Raw genomic sequence first — 23,335 nt, forward strand, 5'->3', positions numbered from 1 at the left:
AGACACACACACAAAGTTCCATTTATATAGGTATAGACATATGGTATAGATTATATCCCGCTCATATTCAACCCCGATTCTAAGCCTTTTATAAACTCACCAGATCTTTTAAAGCGGTGTCCAATGCTGCGTGACCATCCAATATTGTGAATAAGAGGGCTGTACATGTGACACCAGAAGTCATCAGACCCATCCTGACTTTCTTCATAGACCAGCCTGAGGCGACCTCCAATCACTTGCTCCACCAAGGCCACTCGTGTCCGGCACAGATAATTTTTATCCACCACTTCGACCCGCATCAGCTTCTTAAAGGGGAACTGTGTGTTTTCATGAACCTAAGATAAAAATGATAAAATATAAAAATGTACGCACATGTGAAATAGCTTACAAATATACTGGTCCAGAACAGTTTAAATTTTCATTATACCAGTATCTCTAATCCTTTTTGACCTATTGAAGCAGGGGTTCCCAAACTATTCCACATCGGGCCGCTGTGGGTGCTGAATTTCTTTCCAACAAAACAGGACCACGCATGTGTACCAATCTGGTGTTTTACAAGTGTAATCAGTTGATTGTAGTCAGGTGCTGCTTGTTTTACCAGCAATCTCATTGGTTAAACAGTCTGTGCTCGATCAATAGGAACAAAAACCAGGACCAGTTTGGGGACCACTGTATTAGAGCCTGATATTATTATATACATAGCCTGATTATGTATACACACATATATATTAGGGCTGTCAAAATTATCGTGTTAACGCGCGGTCATTAATTTTTTTAAATTAATCACGCTAAAATATTTGACGCAATTAACGCATATGTCCCGCTCAGACAGTATTCTGCCTTTTGTTAAGTTTTACAGCAAGGCGTTTTATGCTGTCCAACAGCGAACTCTTGTGGTCGCTTTGCGACATGGTTGATTGTTTTCTTGCCAGTTCAATATGGCTGCACGACGTCTCGGGCTGACGCCTACGTTGTAATGTTGTGCTGAAATGATCCTTGGGCAAGATTTGTCCGTAAGTATGGTTGTTGTACAGAATGTACATATTATGTCAGTAAGCGAAATGTTAAATTTTTGTATGAGACGCTTTTTGTTTATTTTTAGTGAACCTGTATAGCGTGCTAAGCTAACGTTGTTGCTAATGCAATGCTTGTGTACTTTTTTTTTGTTTGTTGTTTTACGACGGTCTAAAGAGGACAATGGTTTGAGGCCATTTTATTAATAAATCAGATGAAAAAGGAAGAAGTCTGATTATTAAGGCGTCGTTCACTAGCTGTCTAGCTTTGGAAAAAGTAGACGCTTCGGAGTGAGGACAGCATAGACAGATTTAAAATACAGTAGAGTGAAATGCCCACTACAGTCTTTATGTACCGTATGTTGAATGTATATATCCATCTTGTGTCTTATCTTTCCATTCCATTTATTTTACAGAATATCTATACAGTGCCTTGCAAAAGTATTCGGCCCCCTTGAATCTTGCAACCTTTCGCCACATTTCAGGCTTCAAACAAAGATATGAAATTTAATTTTTTTGTCAAGAATCAACAGCAAGTGGGACACAATCATGAAGTGGAACAACATTTATTGGATAATTTAAACTTTTTTAACAAATAAAAAACTGAAAAGTGGGGCGTGCAATATTATTCGGCCCCTTTACTTTCAGTGCAGCAAACTCACTCCAGAAGTTCAGTGAGGATCTCTGAATGATCCAATGTTGTCCTAAATGACCGATGATGATAAATAGAATCCACCTGTGTGTAATCAAGTCTCCGTATAAATGCACCTGCTCTGTGATAGTCTCAGGGTTCTGTTTAAAGTGCAGAGAGCATTATGAAAACCAAGGAACACACCAGGCAGGTCCGAGATACTGTTGTGGAGAAGTTTAAAGCCGGATTTGGATACAAAAAGATTTCCCAAGCTTTAAACATTTCAAGGAGCACTGTGCAAGCCATCATATTGAAATGGAAGGAGCATCAGACCACTGCAAATCTACCAAGACCCGGCCGTCCTTCCAAACTTTCTTCTCAAACAAGGAGAAAACTGATCAGAGATGCAGCCAAGAGGCCCATGATCACTCTGGATGAACTGCAGAGATCTACAGCTGAGGTGGGAGAGTCTGGCCATAGAACAACAATCAGTCGTACACTGCACAAATCCTGCCTTTATGGAAGAGTGGCAAGAAGAAAGCCATTTCTCAAAGATATCCATAAAAAGTCTCGTTTAAAGTTTGCCACAAGCCACCTGGGAGACACACCAAACATGTGGAAGAAGGTGCTCTGGTCAGATGAAACCAAAATTGAACTTTTTGGCCACAATGCAAAACAATATGTTTGGCGTAAAAGCAACACAGCTCATCACCCTGAACCACCATCCCCACTGTCAAACATGGTGGTGACAGCATCATGGTTTGGGCCTGCTTTTCTTCAGCAGGGACAGGGAAGATGGTTAAAATTGACGGGAAGATGGATGCAGCCAAATACAGGAACATTCTGGAAGAAAACCTGTTGGTATCTGCACAAGACCTGAGCCTGGGACGGAGATTTATCTTCCAACAGGACAATGATCCAAAACATAAAGCCAAATCTACAATGGAATGGTTCAAAAATAAACGTATCCAGGTGTTAGAATGGCCAAGTCAAAGTCCAGACCTGAATCCAATCGAGAATCTGTGGAAAGAGCTGAAGACTGCTGTTCACAAACACTCTCCATCCAACCTCACTGAGCTCGAGCTGTTTTGCAAGGAAGAATGGGCAAGAATGTCAGTCTCTCAATGTGCAAAACTGATAGAAACATACCCCAAACGACTTGCAGTTGTAATTGGAGCAAAAGGTGGCGCTACAAAGTATTAACGTAAGGGGGCCGAATAATATTGCACGCCCCACTTTTCAGTTTTTTATTTGTTAAAAAAGTTTAAATTATCCAATAAATTTTGTTCCACTTCATGATTGTGTCCCACTTGTAGTTGATTCTTGACAAAAAATTAAAATTTTATATCTTTATATTTGAAGCCTGAAATGTGGCGAAAGGTTGCAAGGTTCAAGGGGGCCGAATACTTTTGCAAGGCACTGTATAGTTTACAGAAAAATATGGCATATTTTATAGATGGTTTGAATTGCGATTAATTGCGATTAATTACGATTAATTTTTAAGCTGTGATTAACTCGATTAAAAATTTTAATCATTTGACACCCCTTATATATATATATATATATAAGTAAGCTTGAGAACGATAAACCGATAGACCGGATATCCGGTTTTACAGGTCAGAGATACAGCTGTATGGATAGTAAATTTACCATTTGACAGTAATTATCCATTAAATATTCAATGAACCGATAGTAGAGATAGAATTCAGCTATCGCGAGCACAAGAATCGGCTTCTAATGCCTAGTTCAATGCATTGCTTAATAGGATGATAATTTAGCTTTTACTTCACATGCTGCGCTTGTGTCATTCACCACACAGCGCACTTAGATTGAGACCGCACGCACAACTTCCCATGCATTTTGGCAGAACCGCTACTAGTCGCCGTCATAACAACGCGAGAGCTAACAAAACCACTGTAACGCACGCTGCGTCGCGTTTTCTTCACAGCCCAAAACGAAAACGAAACTAGTAGTGGCAACGAAGCAACATGCTAAAACAATGGGACAGTTTGAGCACCAACGCCAGCGACGTGCAACGATTGATTTTCAACGCACCCAGGAAAAACAAAAGTCGGACTTTGAAGTGAGGAAGGCAGCCAGATCTGTTCGCATGGGACAGAGCTAGTGTGAAGTGTCAAGCGGTACAGAGATCGTGAGTTTCTAACTCTGAAAAATAACCTACTACAATGGTAGAAAGGGCAGCACGACCCTCTGGAGATTTTTTTTTCCCACAAAACGCAGTCTACTTAAACAGTAACAAGTGGATTAGTTGATCACCCTCAAGAAAAATCTGCCCTTCAAAAAAAGATATGGACAGTGATGAGGAATAAAAAAATGTGGAACCACAGGCATAAGTGAAAGACTGCTGTGTATAAGGTTAAAGTAATGATTATTGACCTGTCTGTCTAAAATGCCATGTTTTATTCCCCCAATTATACCAGTGGTAAAGCAATTTATGATTTATTTATGATAACATTGCAGGCTTAATTCTTTTTTTCTAGAGCTGCTGCATATAATTAATATTTTTTGTTTGTAAGATGTTTACGTTGAAAGTTTGCACTTAAATTACTTACCTCTTGTGTTTCAAACACCAGGAAATACAGTAATTGAATTACTGCACCTTATTGTTGTCTGTCACTGCAGTTTTATTTTATTATCAATCCCATCCAACAAAATGACGGTCATCTAGTAAGCCTTATTTTTTTTTTTTCATAAAAAAATAAAACATAATATTGGTATGAAATTTTTTTGTTTAATTTTGCTATTAGAAATTTGGTCTTTTTTATATGTTTAAAATACTGTACAACACAAACAACAAATGTTTACTATCGTATTGTTTTCACTCTATCGAACCGTATCGTTCTTAAACTGTATCGAATCGGGCGGCCTTAAAAATGTATCGTGTTTGAATTGAATCGTAACCTGTGTATCTAGATACATATCGAATCGGCTTCATGCCAGAGATTCCCAACCCTAATATAAAGGGTGTTACGGTACATGTATTTGTATTGAACCGTTTCGGGGTCCTCGGTTCGGTACGGGGGCGTACTGAACGAGTTTCTGACAAAATGTAAAGTGCTGTCAAATTTAGCGCGCTAACAGGCGGCAATTAATTTTTTTGAATTAATCACGTTAAAATATTTGACGCATTTAACGCAATCGCGGAATGCCTGCTCATGCTTCCGATAATCCCACTGTTACGTCCCATGGACGGCTGCTTAGGACGTAACATAAAACGAGACACGCAAACAAAAGTGGACACAAATGTATTCACACAAGTCGAACTCGCAATGAACAAAATATACAAAATGCGGAAGAAGCTGACTTCAGCGTAAGCCCAGGCCAAAACAACAAACAAAATGAAACTACACTTGAACCCCACCCGCTAAGTAAACCCTGATCGTAAAAAAGAAAAAACAATACAGCCACTAACCTGGCTTCTACACTAAACAAAACGGGTTGGACAAAAACAGCAGTTTACCTCTACTGCTCCGGTGATCTTATTTACAGTGGTTAACAAAAACGATCCAATAACGAATGAACACAAAATACCTCACCGAAAAAGCGGGAGTGTAACAAAATAGCGATCAAATGCACAGGTTAATGAATTGCAAGCAAACAGCTGGCGAGGAGGTACGCGGCACGTATGTTGTCAAATGCGAAGTTGCAAACTCTGAGTGTTGACTGTAAAATGACGAGCGGTCAGATGACTTTTGTTAACGCTGCCTTTACTTGGTTAACAAGACTCAGGCACAATACAACACACAGGCGGGTATGCAAGCTCAAACAACGGCCTATTAGTATTCCACAGAGCCGTATTACTGTGTATCGGATTAGCTACCGTAAAGCAAGTGTCGTTATTGCCGCAAATGTAAACAAAGCGCTGCATAATGGATACATGTCAGACAGCGGCTAGTTTGGGTGGCCCGTCAGCGGCGGTGACGTCGTCAGCTCGTCCGGCGTCAATCAGAGTACGCCACGTTGGGAGGGGAGGCAGCCAGCTGGCGGACGCGGCGATCAGATGACTGACAGTCTCAAAAAAGATAAAAATTAAACGGCCAGGGCCGTCGCACCACTCAGAAGTGCAGTGAGCAGCGTGGGTAACGGTTTTTTGTCAACATGGAAGATGGTTGGCCCTCTGGGTGGGGAATTCAAAATAAAAAAGAATATAGATGGAACAACTCTTCACTTCAGTGTTGCAACTGTCAATTTTGCACATCAGATATTTATTTTTTTTAAAAGTCTTAGCCAAAGTTAATTTTATTTTTCAAAATATCTACATTTCAGAATATTGTATTTTTTATTTTTGAGCAGAATTCTAGCTTTGCATAGGCTAATGTTCCTATTGTTGAAAGCACAAAAGTGTGTAATAAACAACTAGCACATTTATAGTTTGCATTTTGTTTTCTTACTGTACCGAAAATGAACCGAGCCGTGACCTCAAAACCAAGGTACGTACCGAACCGAGATTTTTGTGTACCGTTACACCCCTGATTATATATATATATATATATATATATATAGATAGATAGATAGATAGATAGATAGATAGATAGATATATGTACAGTGGGGAGAAGTATTTGATACAAGTATTATTTGATACACTGCCAATGGGAAAACCCATTGGCAGTGTATCAAATACTTGTTCTCCCCACTATATATATATACACACACATACATACATACATACATACATACATACATATGGATGGATGGATATTTGAGCATTATACATTCATTCATTTTCTAAGCTGCTTTCCCTCACTAGGGCAGCATGGGTGCTGGAGCCAATCCCAGCTAACTATGGGAAGCAGGTGGGGTACACCTTGAATTGGTGACCAGCAGTGTTGTTTTCGACGACGACAAAGAAAACATTTCGTTAACGGCCATTTTTTTCATGACGATGACACAACGATGACGAGCTGAAAACTCGTCTTAGATGACTGTAACATGACGAAAAGATTGCCAATTTACATCTGATGAGACGAGAACCAGATGAAAATGCGCCATCGTGCCTGTCATATGTTCACATTCACAATGTGCGCATAGTTTTTTTTGTGCTCGTAGTATGTCAGCCTGAGTATGAGCCTTTTGTGTCATTCCCGTAACTTGCGCACGCCCCCACCCTCCCCCGAGGCAGTGCACATGAGCGGTGAGCTAACGTAACAATGGCAGTTGAAACGGCGCGACGATTCATGGTCGCATTTTAACTAGAATCCGACCAAAAAAAACCGCAATGCACTGTCTCCGTGGGAGACCAAGGTAAGAGGATGGCCACATTCGTGGTTGAAATATACAAATCTGAAGCGGCACCTCAAAGTTCAACATGCTGATATTTACGTGAAGGTAAGTTGTTACAAGTCATTTTAAGATATCATAGACCTATACTTTTATTTAACAAATGGTCCGTTACCATATTAATATGTATTTTCCACATTTTTGGTGTAAATAGAGCGCTGAGTTTAGGCTAATATTTCAGTTTATTTGCGCTGCTACTATTAATAAGCCTTTGAAAGCAAACAATGTGCAGCCTGCTAACATCATGTTATGGGGAGAACATTTGGCCATAAAGTATTTGATCACGCGGCACGCGCTTTAACCTGTATTTTTGGACTGTCTAAAACATAGTGTGAAGACGTGTTGCTGTTGCCCGTAGGTTTAAAATGACAGCAAATTTTAATTGGCCTATACAAGGTTTTGAACGTCTCTCTGTATATTAAGCACGTTGCTGTGTGCTACATGGGATTATTATAACATTCTGTAACGGAGCCCAAGTTAATTTTTTTCTTGACTGATAGTTAACTCGTTCAGTGCCATTGACTGTAATCGACGTCCAATCGTTTGACTGTTTTCATCCTTCTGCTGTGAAGTTGTCAGTTTGTAGACAGTTTGTAGGTTGGTAGCGAATGTTAACATTCTTTGCCAGCCTTCCCACCTTTAATGAATTTGACATCTAGTGGCATCAATGGCCGCCAATGAGTTAATATAAAACAAACACAAAACAGGCCAGTTACAGACTCTTTACGTTATTCTTTTTCATAGTCTAGCAAATATGTGATGAATTACAACATGCGTACTACTGTAAATAAATATTCAGATATATCTAGAGAAATTCTGGTCCGTTATCCGCCATTTCAGGTGGGTCACGTACATGAACGAATTCCAAAATAAATAATAATTCCGACAGTGGACCCGAAATCTTAACGTAAAATAAAAGTTTGGAGCTCTGTGAAGGTGCTCCCCAGATTAAATATTGGGTGCTCATTGGAGCACAACCGCAATGACGCAACTCAAAACACGAGGAAAGTATATACAATACTTGCCGATTATGTTTTTCAATCTCACCTTGGCATTAAAGTCGGGCGGTAATGTTTTAGCTCCAGTGAGACGCTTCACAAGAAATGCTTTCCAGTTTGAATGCTTATGCTGTATGCCTGCAAAAGATATAGCAGAAACACTCATACAACTATAAACCAGACAAAAAGACGTCTCACAAAAAGCAGAAAAGATTGATGGGCTCCCGCTCACTTTTGGGGGGTACAAGGGGTTTTCCACTAGAAGCACACCAGCCCACAGGGTGGACCTCGGGGATACAAAGATTACACCAGAAGTCCTTACTGCTGTCAATGTCAAAACCTTCATAACGCAGGAGAGCTTTGAACCCTGCAGAAAGAAATGTAGATAGCATAATCGATCAATAATGTAGCTGATAGGCATATAACCCATATTACAGGGTTTCTACAGGTATCATCAAATTCATTTAATGTCACTTTTAATGCCACTTTAAATTAATGCCCACGCCCGTCTGCAGATAGTTTCACACACACAAATTGTAAGTAGAGTTGTCCAATAATGACCTTTTTAACCAATATTCCAATCTTGTGAAACTCCAAAAATCTGATACCGATATCAAACAGATACCGGTATATACGGTCGTGGACTCAACATACAATGGCTAAATGTATTGTGATATACCACTGGATACTTTAACAATGATAAATGTAAAAACTTCAAGGTGTTCTGATAAACATTCTGTGAAGAACAGCATCAACTGAAGTTATGGGAAAAGTGCCACTAGATTTGTTGAAATCAGAATAATGCAGACATCAGTTTTTTGGATCAAGTGTGCCAATAAGGGACTGCCATATGGCTGACACAGTGATTCTGGCTAAATAGAACAACAAAGGCACACAGCTTCAGTACAGTGAAAGTGGTATGGAATTTATTTATTTGAAAGGGACAATGCATATTAATGAATATCTATTTAGAGACATCTCAAAGATTTAAATATGCCGGATTATAGCAAAAATGCTAATTTACAGTGCCTTGCAAAAGTATTCGGCCCCCTTGAATCTTGCAACCTTTCGCCACATTTCAGGCTTCAAACATAAAGATATGAAATTTAATTTTTTTGTCAAGAATCAACAACAAGTGGGACACAATAGTGAAGTGGAACAACATTTATTGGATAATTTAAACTTTTTTAACAAATAAAAAACTGAAAAGTGGGGCGTGCAATATTATTCGGCCCCTTTACTTTCAGTGCAGCAAACTCACTCCAGAAGTTCAGTGAGGATCTCTGAATGATCCAATGTTGTCCTATATGACCGATGATGATAAATAGAATCCACCTGTCTCCGTACAAATGCACCTGCTCTGTGATAGTCTCAGGGTTCTGTTTAAAGTGCAGAGAGCATTATGAAAACCAAGGAACACACCAGGCAGGTCCGAGATACTGTTGTGGAGAAGTTTAAAGCCGGATTTGGATACAAAAAGATTTCCCAAGCTTTAAACATCTCAAGGAGCACTGTGCAAGCCATCATATTGAAATGGAAGGAGCATCAGACCACTGCAAATCTACCAAGACCCGGCCGTCCTTCCAAACTTTCTTCTCAAACCAGGAGAAAACTGATCAGAGATGCAGCCAAGAGGCCCATGATCACTCTGGATGAACTGCAGAGATCTACAGCTGAGGTGGGAGAGTCTGTCCATAGGACAACAATCAGTCGTACACTGCACAAATCTGGCCTTTATGGAAGAGTGGCAAGAAAGCCATTTCTCAAAGATATCCATAAAAAGTCTCGTTTAAAGTTTGCCACAAGCCACCTGGGAGACACACCAAACATGTGGAAGAAGGTGCTCTGGTCAGATGAAACCAAAATTGAACTTTTTGGCCACAATGCAAAACGATATGTTTGGCGTAAAAGCAACACAGCTCATCACCCTGAACACACCATCCCCACTGTCAAACATGGTGGTGGCAGCATCATAGTTTGGGCCTGCTTTTCTTCAGCAGGGACAGGGAAGATGGTTAAAATTGACGGGAAGATGGATGCAGCCAAATACAGGAACATTCTGGAAGAAAACCTGTTGGTATTTGCACAAGACCTGAGCCTGGGACGGAGATTTATCTTCCAACAGGACAATGATCCAAAACATAAAGCCAAATCTACAATGGAATGGTTCAAAAATAAACGTATCCAGGTGTTAGAATGGCCAAGTCAAAGTCCAGACCTGAATCCAATCGAGAATCTGTGGAAAGAGCTGAAGACTGCTGTTCACAAACACTCTCCATCCAACCTCACTGAGCTCGAGCTGTTTTGCAAGGAAGAATGGGCAAGAATGTCAGTCTCTCGATGTGCAAAACTGATAGAAACATACCCCAAGCGACTTGCAGCTGTAATTGGAGCAAAAGGTGGCGCTACAAAGCATTAACGCAAGGGGGCCGAATAATATTGCACGCCCCACTTTTCAGTTTTTTATTTGTTAAAAAAGTTTAAATTATCCAATAAATTTTGTTCCACTTCACGATTGTGTCCCACTTGTTGTTGATTCTTGACAAAAAATTTAAATTTTTTATCTTTACGTTTGAAGCCTGAAATGTGGCGAAAGGTTGCTAGGTTCAAGGGGGCCGAATACTTTTGCAAGGCACTGTACATTCGTAGTCCTAGGCAAATAACGGAACAGTAAGACACAAGAAGACATAAGAGAGAACCAGAGCTTACAATAAAACAGCACAGTACTAGCGATTTCCCGATCCGATATTTGGATCGGATCGGACGCTTATATGGGTAAAAAAGCGCGCATCGGTATCAGATCGGAACACGGGAAAAATTCCGATCCAGACATCCAATCCAGTTTTTTGTTTTTTTTTTGAAGTCCGGTCCGGGTTTTCCAGCGCACCGATTTACATAATCCATTCCAGTTTTTGCTTCGGTTTCCCTAAAATCCGGTCCGCATTTTACGGCACACCTTCAACACACTACATTTACATTACCGTCTCCCAATTTACCGAGAGACTTTATCGGTAAAAATGTCTGCTGTGTGGGTATCATTTCACCTTAAAGGACGACAAAGACGAAGAGGCAGAGAGCAACATATGCCACAATAAATTCAAGCGTAGTGGTAAAGCTGTAAGAAGTTTAATACAACCAACCTAATTAAGCATTTAGCGAAATACCACCACAAACAATATGAGGAGTATGTTAAGAAAACCGAAGACAAAGAGAAAGGTCCTACGCAACTAACACTGGCAGAAACTTTTGCTATGCGTGACAAACTGGCACTCGACAGTCCCAAAGCCCAGGGAATAACAAGTCATTGCCGAAGAATTCATTCCGGATGACGAGCCATTATCTCACGTGAGTAAAGACGCACCATCCAACGCTTAGAACCACGGTACGACATGGCCAGCCGTCATTACATCCCTGAGCGATTCGGCCGTGGAAGATTCGAGAACGATTCACAAACATCCAAATTCCGATTATTGATATATGTCAAGTAAAGCGGAACTAATACACAGCGCGGTCTTCGGGACGCAATGAGAAACTGACCGCATTGCGTCCCGAAAGCAAACATAACTTGTCTTAGACCCGGGTAATGCCAATGCTCAACTCACGGCTTTAGCTCAACTCATGCCGCTGGATAAAAAACACAAGAATACCTGACTGCTGCTGACAGCCGCGACAAACTACGTCAATGTCGTTTTGCTGGAGATAATAGATATCATATGTATATAGAACCAGATGCTACACGACAGACTCGACTGCGTTAGCAACACTGAAGGATTGAAAACCAGATGCGTTAGTAAACAGCCTCCATCTTAAAGCAGAAGACTTCCCTATTAGGCTGTTGTGAACCTTCCAAGCGAACCTAATGAACTTTTTATCTAAAATACTCCTAAATTGGCAAAATCTTGACTGAATCTATCTTTAAAACTTTCACATGTCGAAAGTAGACAGAAGGGAAATTATGGAATAACGGGAGCAATTTTAACAACTTTAACAGTTGATTCGCAAAATTAAATTAATTGTATGTAGTTTAAAGCTGCTGATACAGAATGGGGACTTGAGTATTTTATTTACTGTTTTAAAATGTTAACTTGATACTGAAATAGATACTGAAATTTTTATACAATTTTGGTAACTAATGCACGAAACATTAAAAGCATCTAAAAGCTTGGGGGATTTGTGGGATTTTCCACTGAGGTTGTTGGTGTGTTTTGCTATTTTAAGACAGTTTACAATATTATTTGCACGTTTTACTGACTGACTGCCATATGCCACAGGTCAGTTTCTTGTTACCAACCGTTGTGTGTTATTCAAACTCACCTAATTCAGCTGGCTAGTTGTTATCAAGAGTACTAAAACCTTTTTCAACATGAGTCTGACAACTAAGTAAGGAGGCTAAATATCTTTAAACTTTAACACATGCTCAGATAGGTCGGTATCGGTATCGGCCAGTATCGGTATCGGATCGGAAGTGCAAAAATCTAAATCGGGACATCCCTAACACAGTACAATAAATTAAAGTTATAATTTAGTGGTTACAGGACTGGTTTACTTTCAACCACTGCTTGAGATAAGTTTTGAAGATTTGTAATGAAGGACACGCCCTCATGCAAGTGGCAAACTGTTCCAGAGTTTATTGGCCTTTACAGAAATAGAATTTTGACCAAAGGCTGTTTTTCTGAGTGGCTCCTCACATTCCCCTATAAAGGAAGCCCTGGTACTGACACCGCTGTGATCCCGTTTTTAAAAAAAAGTTCAATGTGGGAGGTGGGGCGAGTCCATGTAATATCTTATACATCAGACAAGCGATTTTAAAATTCTAGGGCCCAATTAGGCTCGAGCGTTTACGTCACAGCAGCACGGGATCGTGCGAGATTTGCGACAACGCAGCCATTGCGGAAGCACGTCTGCATCACGGGACATTTAAACTTAACGGCAAATACAATTGAACTACGAGTGCCAAAACGGAAAAATGTAGGGAAAACTTGCCAGTTCAATACAGAGGCAAACTTGTTACCACGGCGAAGGACAGATATGTGAGCAATTTTAAGGATGTGAACAATGTTGACCCTCACGAGCAAGCCGAACACAAATGGAATAAAGATGTCGACAAGCTTCCACCACTACGCGAAATGGACATCATGCTGTATTTAGTGTTTGGTGTATGTTACTACACTCATCAGCAATTCCGAAACTACAAATCGCTACAAAGCTACGAACAGTTTTGCTGCGGATAGGTGCAGGATCTGCACATTTTGACCATAGCAAACGGCAACACCATCTTTCTAGCAAAGGTAGGCATTGTGTGTTTACATTAGTCTGTGACCACGTATGTACAAATTTTTTGTAGCAGAAAATGTAGCCTGTGTACAAATTCTTTGCCACTCTCTCACGTCAAAATATTACATCTTTTTCATTTAGCAACGACAGGAATGATGTCTTATGAAGACAATGTATGCATGCTAGTTGTTTAGCTATAGCTAACAATAAGCCGACTTAGGACATAAAGTTACTGAAATTTGCGTAAACAAACGAAATTAACTTACCGGAGTGGAAGTGCATAGAGCAAACTCAGTGTGTAAGTGGAGAATCAAACGTTATGCCCTTCCTTCTGATCGAGGCCACCCATGCCATTCTTCGACGTTTGGTAAGTTCAGATATGACCTTTCCCTCGCCTTTTCTCCATGTAGGGATCCGGTAGAAACCCAATGGTGTTCCGTCGAGCTGTACATTCTCCTTTCTATTCGATCGGTTGTTGCAATTCTTTACCGCACAATAATTTCCAACCATTTTTAAAGAGCGACCTGTGTTGAAATGCCTCATTGTTTATGTTTCTCGCTTCCATAATGGCGATAGCGGCGGAAACCTCGCGAGTGCCACGTCATACGCTCGAGCCTAATAAGTTGTACTTTTTAAAAAATGTTACAACATGGAGTGACATTGGTTTTCTGGCAAAGACCTTTAACGATTTTTTATAGAGTGATTTTATGGTATTGCATGTATTTACACCTGCCAGTTGCCAACATGTAATGCAATATTCAATGTGTAATAGAATCATTGAATGCAGAAACATTCTAGCGGCACCAAGTTTTAAGGAAGGTCGTATTTGTTTAAAATTGTTCAGGTTGAATTTCACTGTATTACACATTCGTTTAATGTGGCTCTTAAAAAAAAAAAAAAAAAGTGTGGAATCACTCTATGTCCAATCAAGTGAGTACAGTCCTTAGAAACTATGTACATCCCTAAATGTCCAAATTGAGTACTGCTTGTCATTTTCCCTCCAAAATGTCATGTGACTCATTACAGGAGTGCTGTCAGCATTGCTGCTAAGATTGAAGGGGTGGGGGTGTGTGTGTGTGGTGGTGGTGGTGGGGGGGGGGGGTCAGCCTGTTAGTGCTCAGACCATACGCCACACTGTACATTAAATTGGTGTGCATGGCTGTCACCCCAGGAGGAAACCTTTTCTGAAGACGGTACACAAGAAAGGCCGCAAATAGTTTGCTGAAGACATGTCAACAAAGCACATGTATTACTAGAACCACGTCCTATGGTCTGATGAGACGGGCGGGCTTTAAACACTACTCAATTTGGACATTTAGGGATATACATAGTTTCTAAGGGGTGTACTCACTTTTGTTGCTTTTGTTGCCAGGGGTTTGGATATTAATGACTATATTTTGAGTTATTTTGAGGGAAAAATAAATTAACTATTATATAAGCTGCACACAGACTACTTTTCATTGTGTCAAAGTATCATTTTGTCAGTGTTGTCCCATGAAAAGAGATACTTAAATATCTGCAGAAATGCGAGGGGTGTACTCTTTTTTGTGATACACTGTACATACATGCATGGATAGGTGTGGCCTGTAATATTTTCTGCTTAAACCGTATTAAATCTGGGCGCGCAGCTTATAATTAGATCGGCTATATCAGGGTCCCCCCAGGATTAATAAATCTGAATTCAAGACTTTTAAGACCTTTTTTAATGCCATTTCAACTGAAAATTAATACTTTTCTCGCACCCATTATATAGATCATATTGAATCATATTAAATAAATAAAGCACTGAACATCAAATTTAACCTCAATTACTAAGTGTGTTTGACAAAAGAATGCACATATATTGAAGATACAATTAAAACACATTTAAAGGTGTCCTATTATGTGTGTTTTTCTGTCCTGATCTCATCATGATGCAGTCATGTCTGTCTCTTAATTCCAGATTAACTAAAATATCAATATGCAAAGAAAATATGTGCTCTCTCTCTCTGCTTCTCTGATGAGTATAGACTCCGTGTGTTTTTCGTTGTTTTAAATGGCACATTATCGCGCGCGATCACGCGAGAGCTCACGGGGGGGGGGGGATGTGATTGGCGGACCGCAGCTGTGCAGCAGCCGGTATGATTTCCCTGTTTTTGACGGACTGCGTGGCACGCAGGCAACACTGAACCGGACCGGAACCGCAACGATCACGCATGCAGTGTACTTGGGCCTTAACTCTTGAGTTAAAACGACGAAATTCACATTCATTCGAAAGGCAAACTGAAATGTTTAAGCAGGTCCACTGCCTTCGCATGACCCATAAACTGCTACCTAAAGTATCTGGATGTAACTTGAGCCCCTATCACATACTCCAAAACAACGGGAATATCGCGGGACTTAACCGTGCAGCAGTTGTGTGTGAAAACAATTCCATGTCGACTGACATGGGAAGCAGTGTGCGTGAAAGCAGGCGATAAATTCCCGGGTCACAGCAGATGACTTGTTATAAAATAAATAATTTGGGTAAAAAAAAGAAGGCGCTGTATGGTCATTGCAGAGCCAGAGCGTGCCTATACGCCCTTTTTAATCTTCCCCTCTGCGAGTCCGCAAAACCGCACCTGTTTATTTACAGTGCCTTGCAAAAGCATTCGGCCCCCTTGAACCTTGCAACCTTTCGCCACATTTCAGGCTTCAAACATAAAGATATAAAATTTAAATTTTTTGTCAAGAATCAACAACAAGTGGGACACAATCGTGAAGTGGAACAAAATATATTGGATAATTTAAACTTTTTTAACAAATAAAAAACTGAAAAGTGGGGCGTGCAATATTATTCGGCCCCCTTGCGTTAATACTTTGTAGCGCCACCTTTTGCTCCAATTACAGCTGCAAGTCGTTTTGCACATCGAGAGACTGACATTCTTGCCCATTCTTCCTTGCAAAACAGCTCGAGCTCAGTGAGGTTGGATGGAGAGGGTTTGTGAACAGCAGTCTTCAGCTCTTTCCACAGATTCTCGATTGGATTCAGGTCTGGACTTTGACTTGGCCATTCTAACACCTGGATACGTTTATTTTTTAACCATTCCATTGTAGATTTGGCTTTATGTTTTGGATCATTGTCCTGTTGGAAGATAAATCTCCGTCCCAGGCTCAGGTCTTGTGCAGATACCAACAGGTTTTCTTCCAGAATGTTCCTGTAATTGGCTGCATCCATCTTCCCGTCAATTTTAACCATCTTCCCTGTCCCTGCTGAAGAAAAGCAGGCCCAAACCATGATGCTGCCACCACCATGTTTGACAGTGGGGATGGTGTGTTCAGGGTGATGAGCTGTGTTGCTTTTACGCCAAACATATCGTTTTGCATTGTGGCCAAAAAGTTCAATTTTGGTTTCATCTGACCAGAGCACCTTCTTCCACATGTTTGGTGTGTCTCCCAGGTGGCTTGTGGCAAACTTTAAACGAGACTTTTTATGAATATCTTTGAGAAATGGCTTTCTTCATGCCACTCTTCCATAAAGGCCAGATTTGTGCAGTGTACGACTGATTGTTGTCCTATGGACAGACTCTCCCACCTCAGCTGTAGATCTCTGCAGTTCATCCAGAGTGATCATGGGCCTCTTGGCTGCATCTCTGATCAGTTTTCTCCTTGTTTGAGAAGAAAGTATGGAAGGACGGCCGGGTCTTGGTAGATTTGCAGTGGTCTGATGCTCCTTCCATTTCAATATGATGGCTTGCACACTGCTCCTTGAGATGTTTAAAGCTTGGGAAATCTTTTTGTATCCAAATCCGGCTTTAAACTTCTCCACAACAGTATCTCGGACCTGCCTGGTGTGTTCCTTGGTTTTCATAATGCTCTCTGCACTTTAAACACAACCCTGAGACTATCACAGAGCAGGTGCATTTATAAGGAGACTTGATTACACACAGGTGGATTCTATTTATCATCATCGGTCATTTAGGACAACATTGGATCATTCAGAGAGCCTCACTGAACTTCTGGAGTGAGTTTGCTGCACTGAAAGTAAAGGGGCCGAATAATATTGCACGCCCCACTTTTCAGTTTTTTATTTGTTAAAAAAGTTTAAATTATCCAATAAATGTTGTTCCACTTCATGATTGTGTCCCACTTGTTGTTGATTCTTGACAAAAAAATAAATTTCATATCTTTATGTTTGAAGCCTGAAATGTGGCGAAAGGTTGCAAGATTCAAGGGGGCCGAATACTTTTGCAAGGCACTGTATATTTAACAAACTTTTCCTGCGTTATTTCATTGTGTAAATAAATTTATAATGATCATAAAAATATGTAGTCTATTTAAACATTAAGAAAATGTGCGTTTTTTTCTGCCAACTGAGAATTCATTATAAAAGACAGGCTTTTATGCAGACATCGTCACAAATGTTATCACACAAAACGCGCGTCGGGCTTTAATACCCGTGGACCAGTTCGGGTCGGGCTGGACTTTTTAGGCCCGATTTTACCTCTATCTTAAAGTCTTGATGAGCTTAAATTGGCTGCAGTTACGAAGTCGGGAATGCTCCCTCCGGAAAAAAAACACGATTTGACCAACATTATGTTTAACAAACGTTTCCAGCGTTATTTCATTGTGTAAATGCATTTATAATGATCATAAAAATATGTAGACTATTTAAACATTAAGAAAATGTGCACTTTTTTTCTGCCAACTGAAAATTCGTTACAAAAGACAGTTACGAAATCGGGAACGCTCCCTCTGGAACAAAACGCAATATGACCAACATTGTGACAGCCGACACCGACCAAAAATGACGTAATATCCGAAACAGATCACCAATGGACTCATTTGAAGTATATGAATGGTGGTCTGTTTTGGTGTTCAGAATCCACAATACTTCTGCCTGCAGGGTTTTCGTTCCACTGACAAACGGACGCATTCCTGATGCAGAGGTGGATGGATTCTCCGTTTTGCCGGTTGTGGTGGTTTGGCACGCACGAGTTGCATTTCGATTTGTAGTGCATCGTAAAAATTCTATGCGTCATCTTAATTATGGATTTTTAAAAAAAAAACAAAAACAAACTTCGTCACGGATATAATTTAGGTTGCACTGGGATGTTCTTGAAAATTAAGACCACGGTGAAAATATTGCAGACTTAAAACAGCTCATTTAATACTTTTAATACCTTTAATAATGGAAAACTAAATTCAATGCTTTTTAAAATACTTTTAATAACCCGCGGGTACCATGTATATTGTGTGGAATTTCTGGTATGATTGTGTTTTTCATAAAAATAAAGTCCATACCATTCTTGGCCAGGTATTAACACTATGAATTTAAACACATTTATCATCACACACACAAATGCATGGCATTGCCGTCTTCTTACCTGCTAGCTTAATTATTTCTGCTATCCAGTAGACTTTAGAGGAGTGGTTGGTGTCAGAGTTGAGCACTTCAATTCTCACTCCTTCTTCAATTCCTCCCCAGCATGTCCCCATTGGGGCCTGAAACAGTCTTGTTGGAGAACTTATCATGCTGATTTAACCTACGCTAAGAGTACCTCAGACTTACATGCTTGAAACAGCTGACTGGAGCTCCAGATGTGTTGTTGATACAGATATACTGACCCCAGTCAAAGCTTTCAATTGGGACCACTGGAATAAATGCATGTATGAATGTGTAAAGAAAACAGAGAGATTCAAAATACTACCCCTTTTTCTTAGTCATGAAGACTGTCTAAATCTCATGGTACAATATCCCCATATACGGATCTCATGGTATTGTAGAAGAGGGGTGCAACAGCACACAAAGGAGAAGTAAAACATCCCTTTTTTGTTGCTGACTGAGTACTTCCCAATAAGCTTTAGTTCATGGTGATATCGCAGTATTTTTTTTCCCTTGGTGTCGATATTTGACATGAGGCTATATTCAAAAAATGAACTCATTCATTGCCAGTGCCGAGATAACTCATCAACTGCAATCCAAACAAAGTGCCAATGACGACTTTTCTCATTCATGTTCTTTAATAAGTGCTAACCCTAATGTATTGCATAATTCCTGACGTTTTCAGAAATAGACAAAATGCATTAATGTAGACACATTCCGGAAGCAGTGGCACACACTGATAAATCCATCTGATGTCAAATGTAGCAACTTGAGAAAATGATATTAAATAATTACACCAATTTATCTTTGTAATCAAATCAATCAGCATTTTTATCTCTTTCCAAAATTCTGTACACCAGTGTAATAGAAGTGAAATATTTCTTCTGCAACTTCATTTTGTCACACTGGCCACTAGTTAGTGCAAAATCACAATATGAGCATTACATTTCCCAATTATACTGACTATATATTGGCTAGGGATCGGCCAATCTTGAAACAGTCCAAATATTGGCCTAACATATCGGCCAGCTGATATATAGGTCGACCGTCATAAGAAAGATCATCACCAAAACAGTGAACATAGTAGTTATCCTATTATATTGGCTATATGTACGTAGTCCAATGGCCAACCTTGAAAAAAGTCCCTATATCGGCCCGATATATGGGGCCTTTGCTTCTAATTAGAGCTGTCCCAAATAGCTGACGTCATCGATGACGTAATGCGTCGACGAGCACACCATCCCGTCCGCGGTTAATAAAGGGTTGAAAAAAGCGGGGAAAAGCGGCACAAAGCCAAAAACAGAGCACCCGAGTGACCAAAGCATGGACTTATTTCAACGAAACAAAGGAGGGTACACTGTACACCAAGCTTGCATAAAACGGCAGCACATCGGCTATGAATGAATACCTGAAGCGCCGGCCTGTCACCCAGGTATAATTTTGGAAGACGAAAGGAGACAACAAGCTGGCGGATCATAAGTCCATATAACAACATTTTTTATTGAAGTTGGCTTAATGTGAGTCGTATTTGGGGCTAATGTCGGTCTAATGTAGCTAAATAAGCAGCTACATACTTTATGTAGTGCATTGCGCCCTACGTTAAAATAAAAAGTACTGAAAGCGTCTTGTGTTTTAGAATCGGTTTTACAAATAAGAAAATCCTTATTATTTTGCTTCATCTACTGTACATCAAATTACAATCAATAGAAGAATTTATACTAATGCTTCGTCATTTCTCCCAGCGAAGGTACATGTATGTAAAGTGCCTAGCGGCTCAAAACTACATTACCCCTGCGTAATAATGCAACTTTTTTTTCTCCTCGTAACAATATTATGGCTTCTCGTTCTTTTTTCTAAATTGATTTATTTGGCCCTAATGCTCCGTGTTCTGCCCTCGCTGGCAAAGTAACTTTATTTGACTGCACATTCTGTATATAGTTTGAGATTTAATATAACTTTATTGAAAACGCTCACGTTAAAGCATTCTGTTCCTTTAAGAGACTGCTTGCTTGAGACTGGTCACGTGATCTCACACCAGAAGTGGTTAGAGTTAATAGCATTCACCCGTGTCCTCCCACGCTCTGTGGACACGTAGCAATTATATACATCCCATGCACACGTGGCATCGTCGGTATGTATCTTTTATTTTTGTTAAATATATTAGTTTCAATATTTCTAAGCATTATCACGAAATTTGTATGTTGAGAGACGTAAGAGTAAGTACAGTGGTACCTCGACAGACGATCGCTTCGACACACGATCTTTTCGACATCAGACGTAAAATTTGACGCGCCATTTGTTTCTACATCCGACGACATGCTCGAAATACGACACGACAGCAACGCAAACGAACTCACGGCGGATTTTCTTGTGTGAGAAATCAACACAGGTTTCCAAAAAGTTGGTACAGTTGGTGAAACAAGGAAAAAAGTGATGCTTACCTTTGAAATGAAGATGCAAATTATAGAAAAATATGAGCGTGGGGTGCGCATCCGTGAGCTGGCTCAACAATACAGCTCCACGGTCCTCTTCCGACCACCGTTCGCCAGTCTTTATAAGTTAAGGTGACAATTATTATTGTGGTAACATCGCCAAAGAAATCGCCAGCTTCGTCACGTTTTTATAATTTATTTAAGAACTTATTCAACACAAAACGCCCATTGCCCTCTGCAGTTGACTGTGCTCTCAAGAAAACGAAAGCATTATCTCTACCGCACTGACCTATCTCACTGTGATGTCAGCCCCGCGGTGCATTCAGGTACAGCAAAAAGTGTCCGCCACATTAGAATCCAATCTGTTACATTATTAACGGAATCATTTTTTAAAAATTATTATTATTATTATCATTATTATATTATTCTGATTTTTATTAATAACTTATTTATTTTGCTATGTTTAATTGCCATTTATAATAATTGTACCAGCAGTATTTATTATGGATTTAGTGTAGGTTTTTGGGTGTGGAACGAATTAATGGAATTTTAATGTATTCCTATGGGAAAATCCTGCTCGACATACGACCATTTCGACTTACAAACAAGGTCTTGGAACGAATTAACTTCGTATGTAGAGGTACCACTGTACTTTCTTTTCATTGTCTTAGCACTTGTTGCTCACTTGGTGTAATACGCGCCACCTTGCGGCCATATCGAGTCATTCATAGTCTTGTGATTCATTCTTCATTTCTTGTCAAATGCTGCCATCATGCGGTCATTTCATTTCACTTCAACCTGCAATTCTATGCATATTATTTGTAGCGTTTTTATTGAAAATATATTTGTTGTTTAAAGCGATACAACTACTTGACAGTTGTAATTTAGGAAGATATTCACATCTATTCATTATTTAGTCAATTGTATATTATTTGGGAGTGCATAGGATCATTTAATTCATTTTCACTGACTACGCAATTGTTTTTGTATTCTGTCAGTTTCACCATTCCAATTGTCATTAAACCTGGAGTCAACTGGTCAAACTGGTCTTCAGAGTCGTGATGAGCGGAAGGTGTTGAGCTTACTGCCTTCTTGTACAGCACGCACATAGGAGGGCAGGACAGTGAAACGACAGCTTCATCGCAAGAGATAACATAGCTCTATGTTGGACACAGACAATGGAACACAACGAAGGATCAGTAGCAAACAAATCCTACACGTCATCTTCCACCAGCTCATCTACTGGCAGTGCAGCTGCCCGTGCACGTGCTAAAGCAGAGGCAGCGAAGGCGCGACTTGCCTTTGCAGAACAGGAGATGGCTCTACAAGTGGAAAAGGCTCAACTGGAGAGGGCTCTACAAGTGGAAAAGGCGCAACTGCAGAGTGCTCGACAAGTGGAAAAGGTGCAACTGGAGGCAAAAATGGCAAAGCTGTCGCTAGAAAGAGAAGTAGCTGCTGCCGTGGCCGAAGCAGAGACTTTAGAAGCGGCCGTTGAAGGCAGTGAGCAATCTAGCATGACGCTTCCACATGATGAGACGTTCGTCAATGTTCTCGAACGGACAAAAAGGTACGTTGCCGCCCAGTCAAGAGAACACTCAATCACAGCGCTGCAAGAACACGTTCAGGATGAAACAAGTCCGCTTCACCCGAGCTCTCTGGTCACTCTTGACAAGACTGGTCCGCTATATACAGAGTCACCTATGACACCAAATCTTCACTCTCAGGACAAGAGTGAGCATCAAGGTGGTCTTTCAGTGGGTGGGAACTCTATCACAGCTCCAGGGCTTAATACAGAGAGTGATCACGCCGACGCTCACGTCACGCATGCATCATCATACAGACTAACAACTAAACAGCCACAAGTTACCCCTGCCACGTATCTAAACCGTGGAAATGCACACAGGTCCCACAATGCCTGTCCCCTGCTTGGTAACCAGAGTCCTCCACGTCCCTGCACGCCGAGTAATTCAGCCCGTCAGGACCAATCAAGCATGAACGACGTCGTCAAGTTTTTCGCCCGTCGTGAGCTGCTTACAACAGGCATGACTCAATCCAACGACCAACCAGAGAGCTACAGAGCTTGGCAGCGGTCCTTTCAAAATGCAGTGGCGGGACTCGACCTGACCTTCAGTGAGAAGATGGACTTACTGGTCAAATGGCTTGGGAAAGATTCAGCAGAGCATAGAAAACGAATCAGGGCTGTCAACACTAATCATCCCAGACGAGGACTGCAGATGATATGGGACAGACTGGACGCTTGTTACGTCGTCCCAGAAGTAGTGGAAGAGGCGCTCTTTCGACGTGTCGACAAATTCCCAAAAGTAATCAACAGAGATTACACGAA

General features: G+C 40.5%; 1 protein-coding gene across 2 annotated transcripts in view; it reads right to left on the reverse strand.

Moving 5' to 3' along the window:
- The window catches only part of mbtd1 (mbt domain containing 1), a 95,086-nt gene that overhangs the window by 44,365 nt on the left and 27,386 nt on the right, over positions 1 to 23,335 (reverse strand). For both annotated transcript variants that reach the window (XM_057825449.1, XM_057825451.1), the window contains exons 5-9: positions 18,746 to 18,828; positions 18,561 to 18,678; positions 8,174 to 8,308; positions 7,991 to 8,079; positions 101 to 335 (exon numbers count right to left, since the gene is read on the reverse strand). In XM_057825449.1, coding sequence (XP_057681432.1) covers positions 101 to 335; positions 7,991 to 8,079; positions 8,174 to 8,308; positions 18,561 to 18,678; positions 18,746 to 18,828 — 660 coding nt within the window. The remainder of the gene's footprint in view (positions 1 to 100; positions 336 to 7,990; positions 8,080 to 8,173; positions 8,309 to 18,560; positions 18,679 to 18,745; positions 18,829 to 23,335) is intronic.

The sequence above is a fragment of the Corythoichthys intestinalis genome, chromosome 21 (assembly GCF_030265065.1).
Source record: "Corythoichthys intestinalis isolate RoL2023-P3 chromosome 21, ASM3026506v1, whole genome shotgun sequence".
NCBI classification, from domain to species: Eukaryota; Metazoa; Chordata; class Actinopteri; order Syngnathiformes; family Syngnathidae; genus Corythoichthys; species Corythoichthys intestinalis.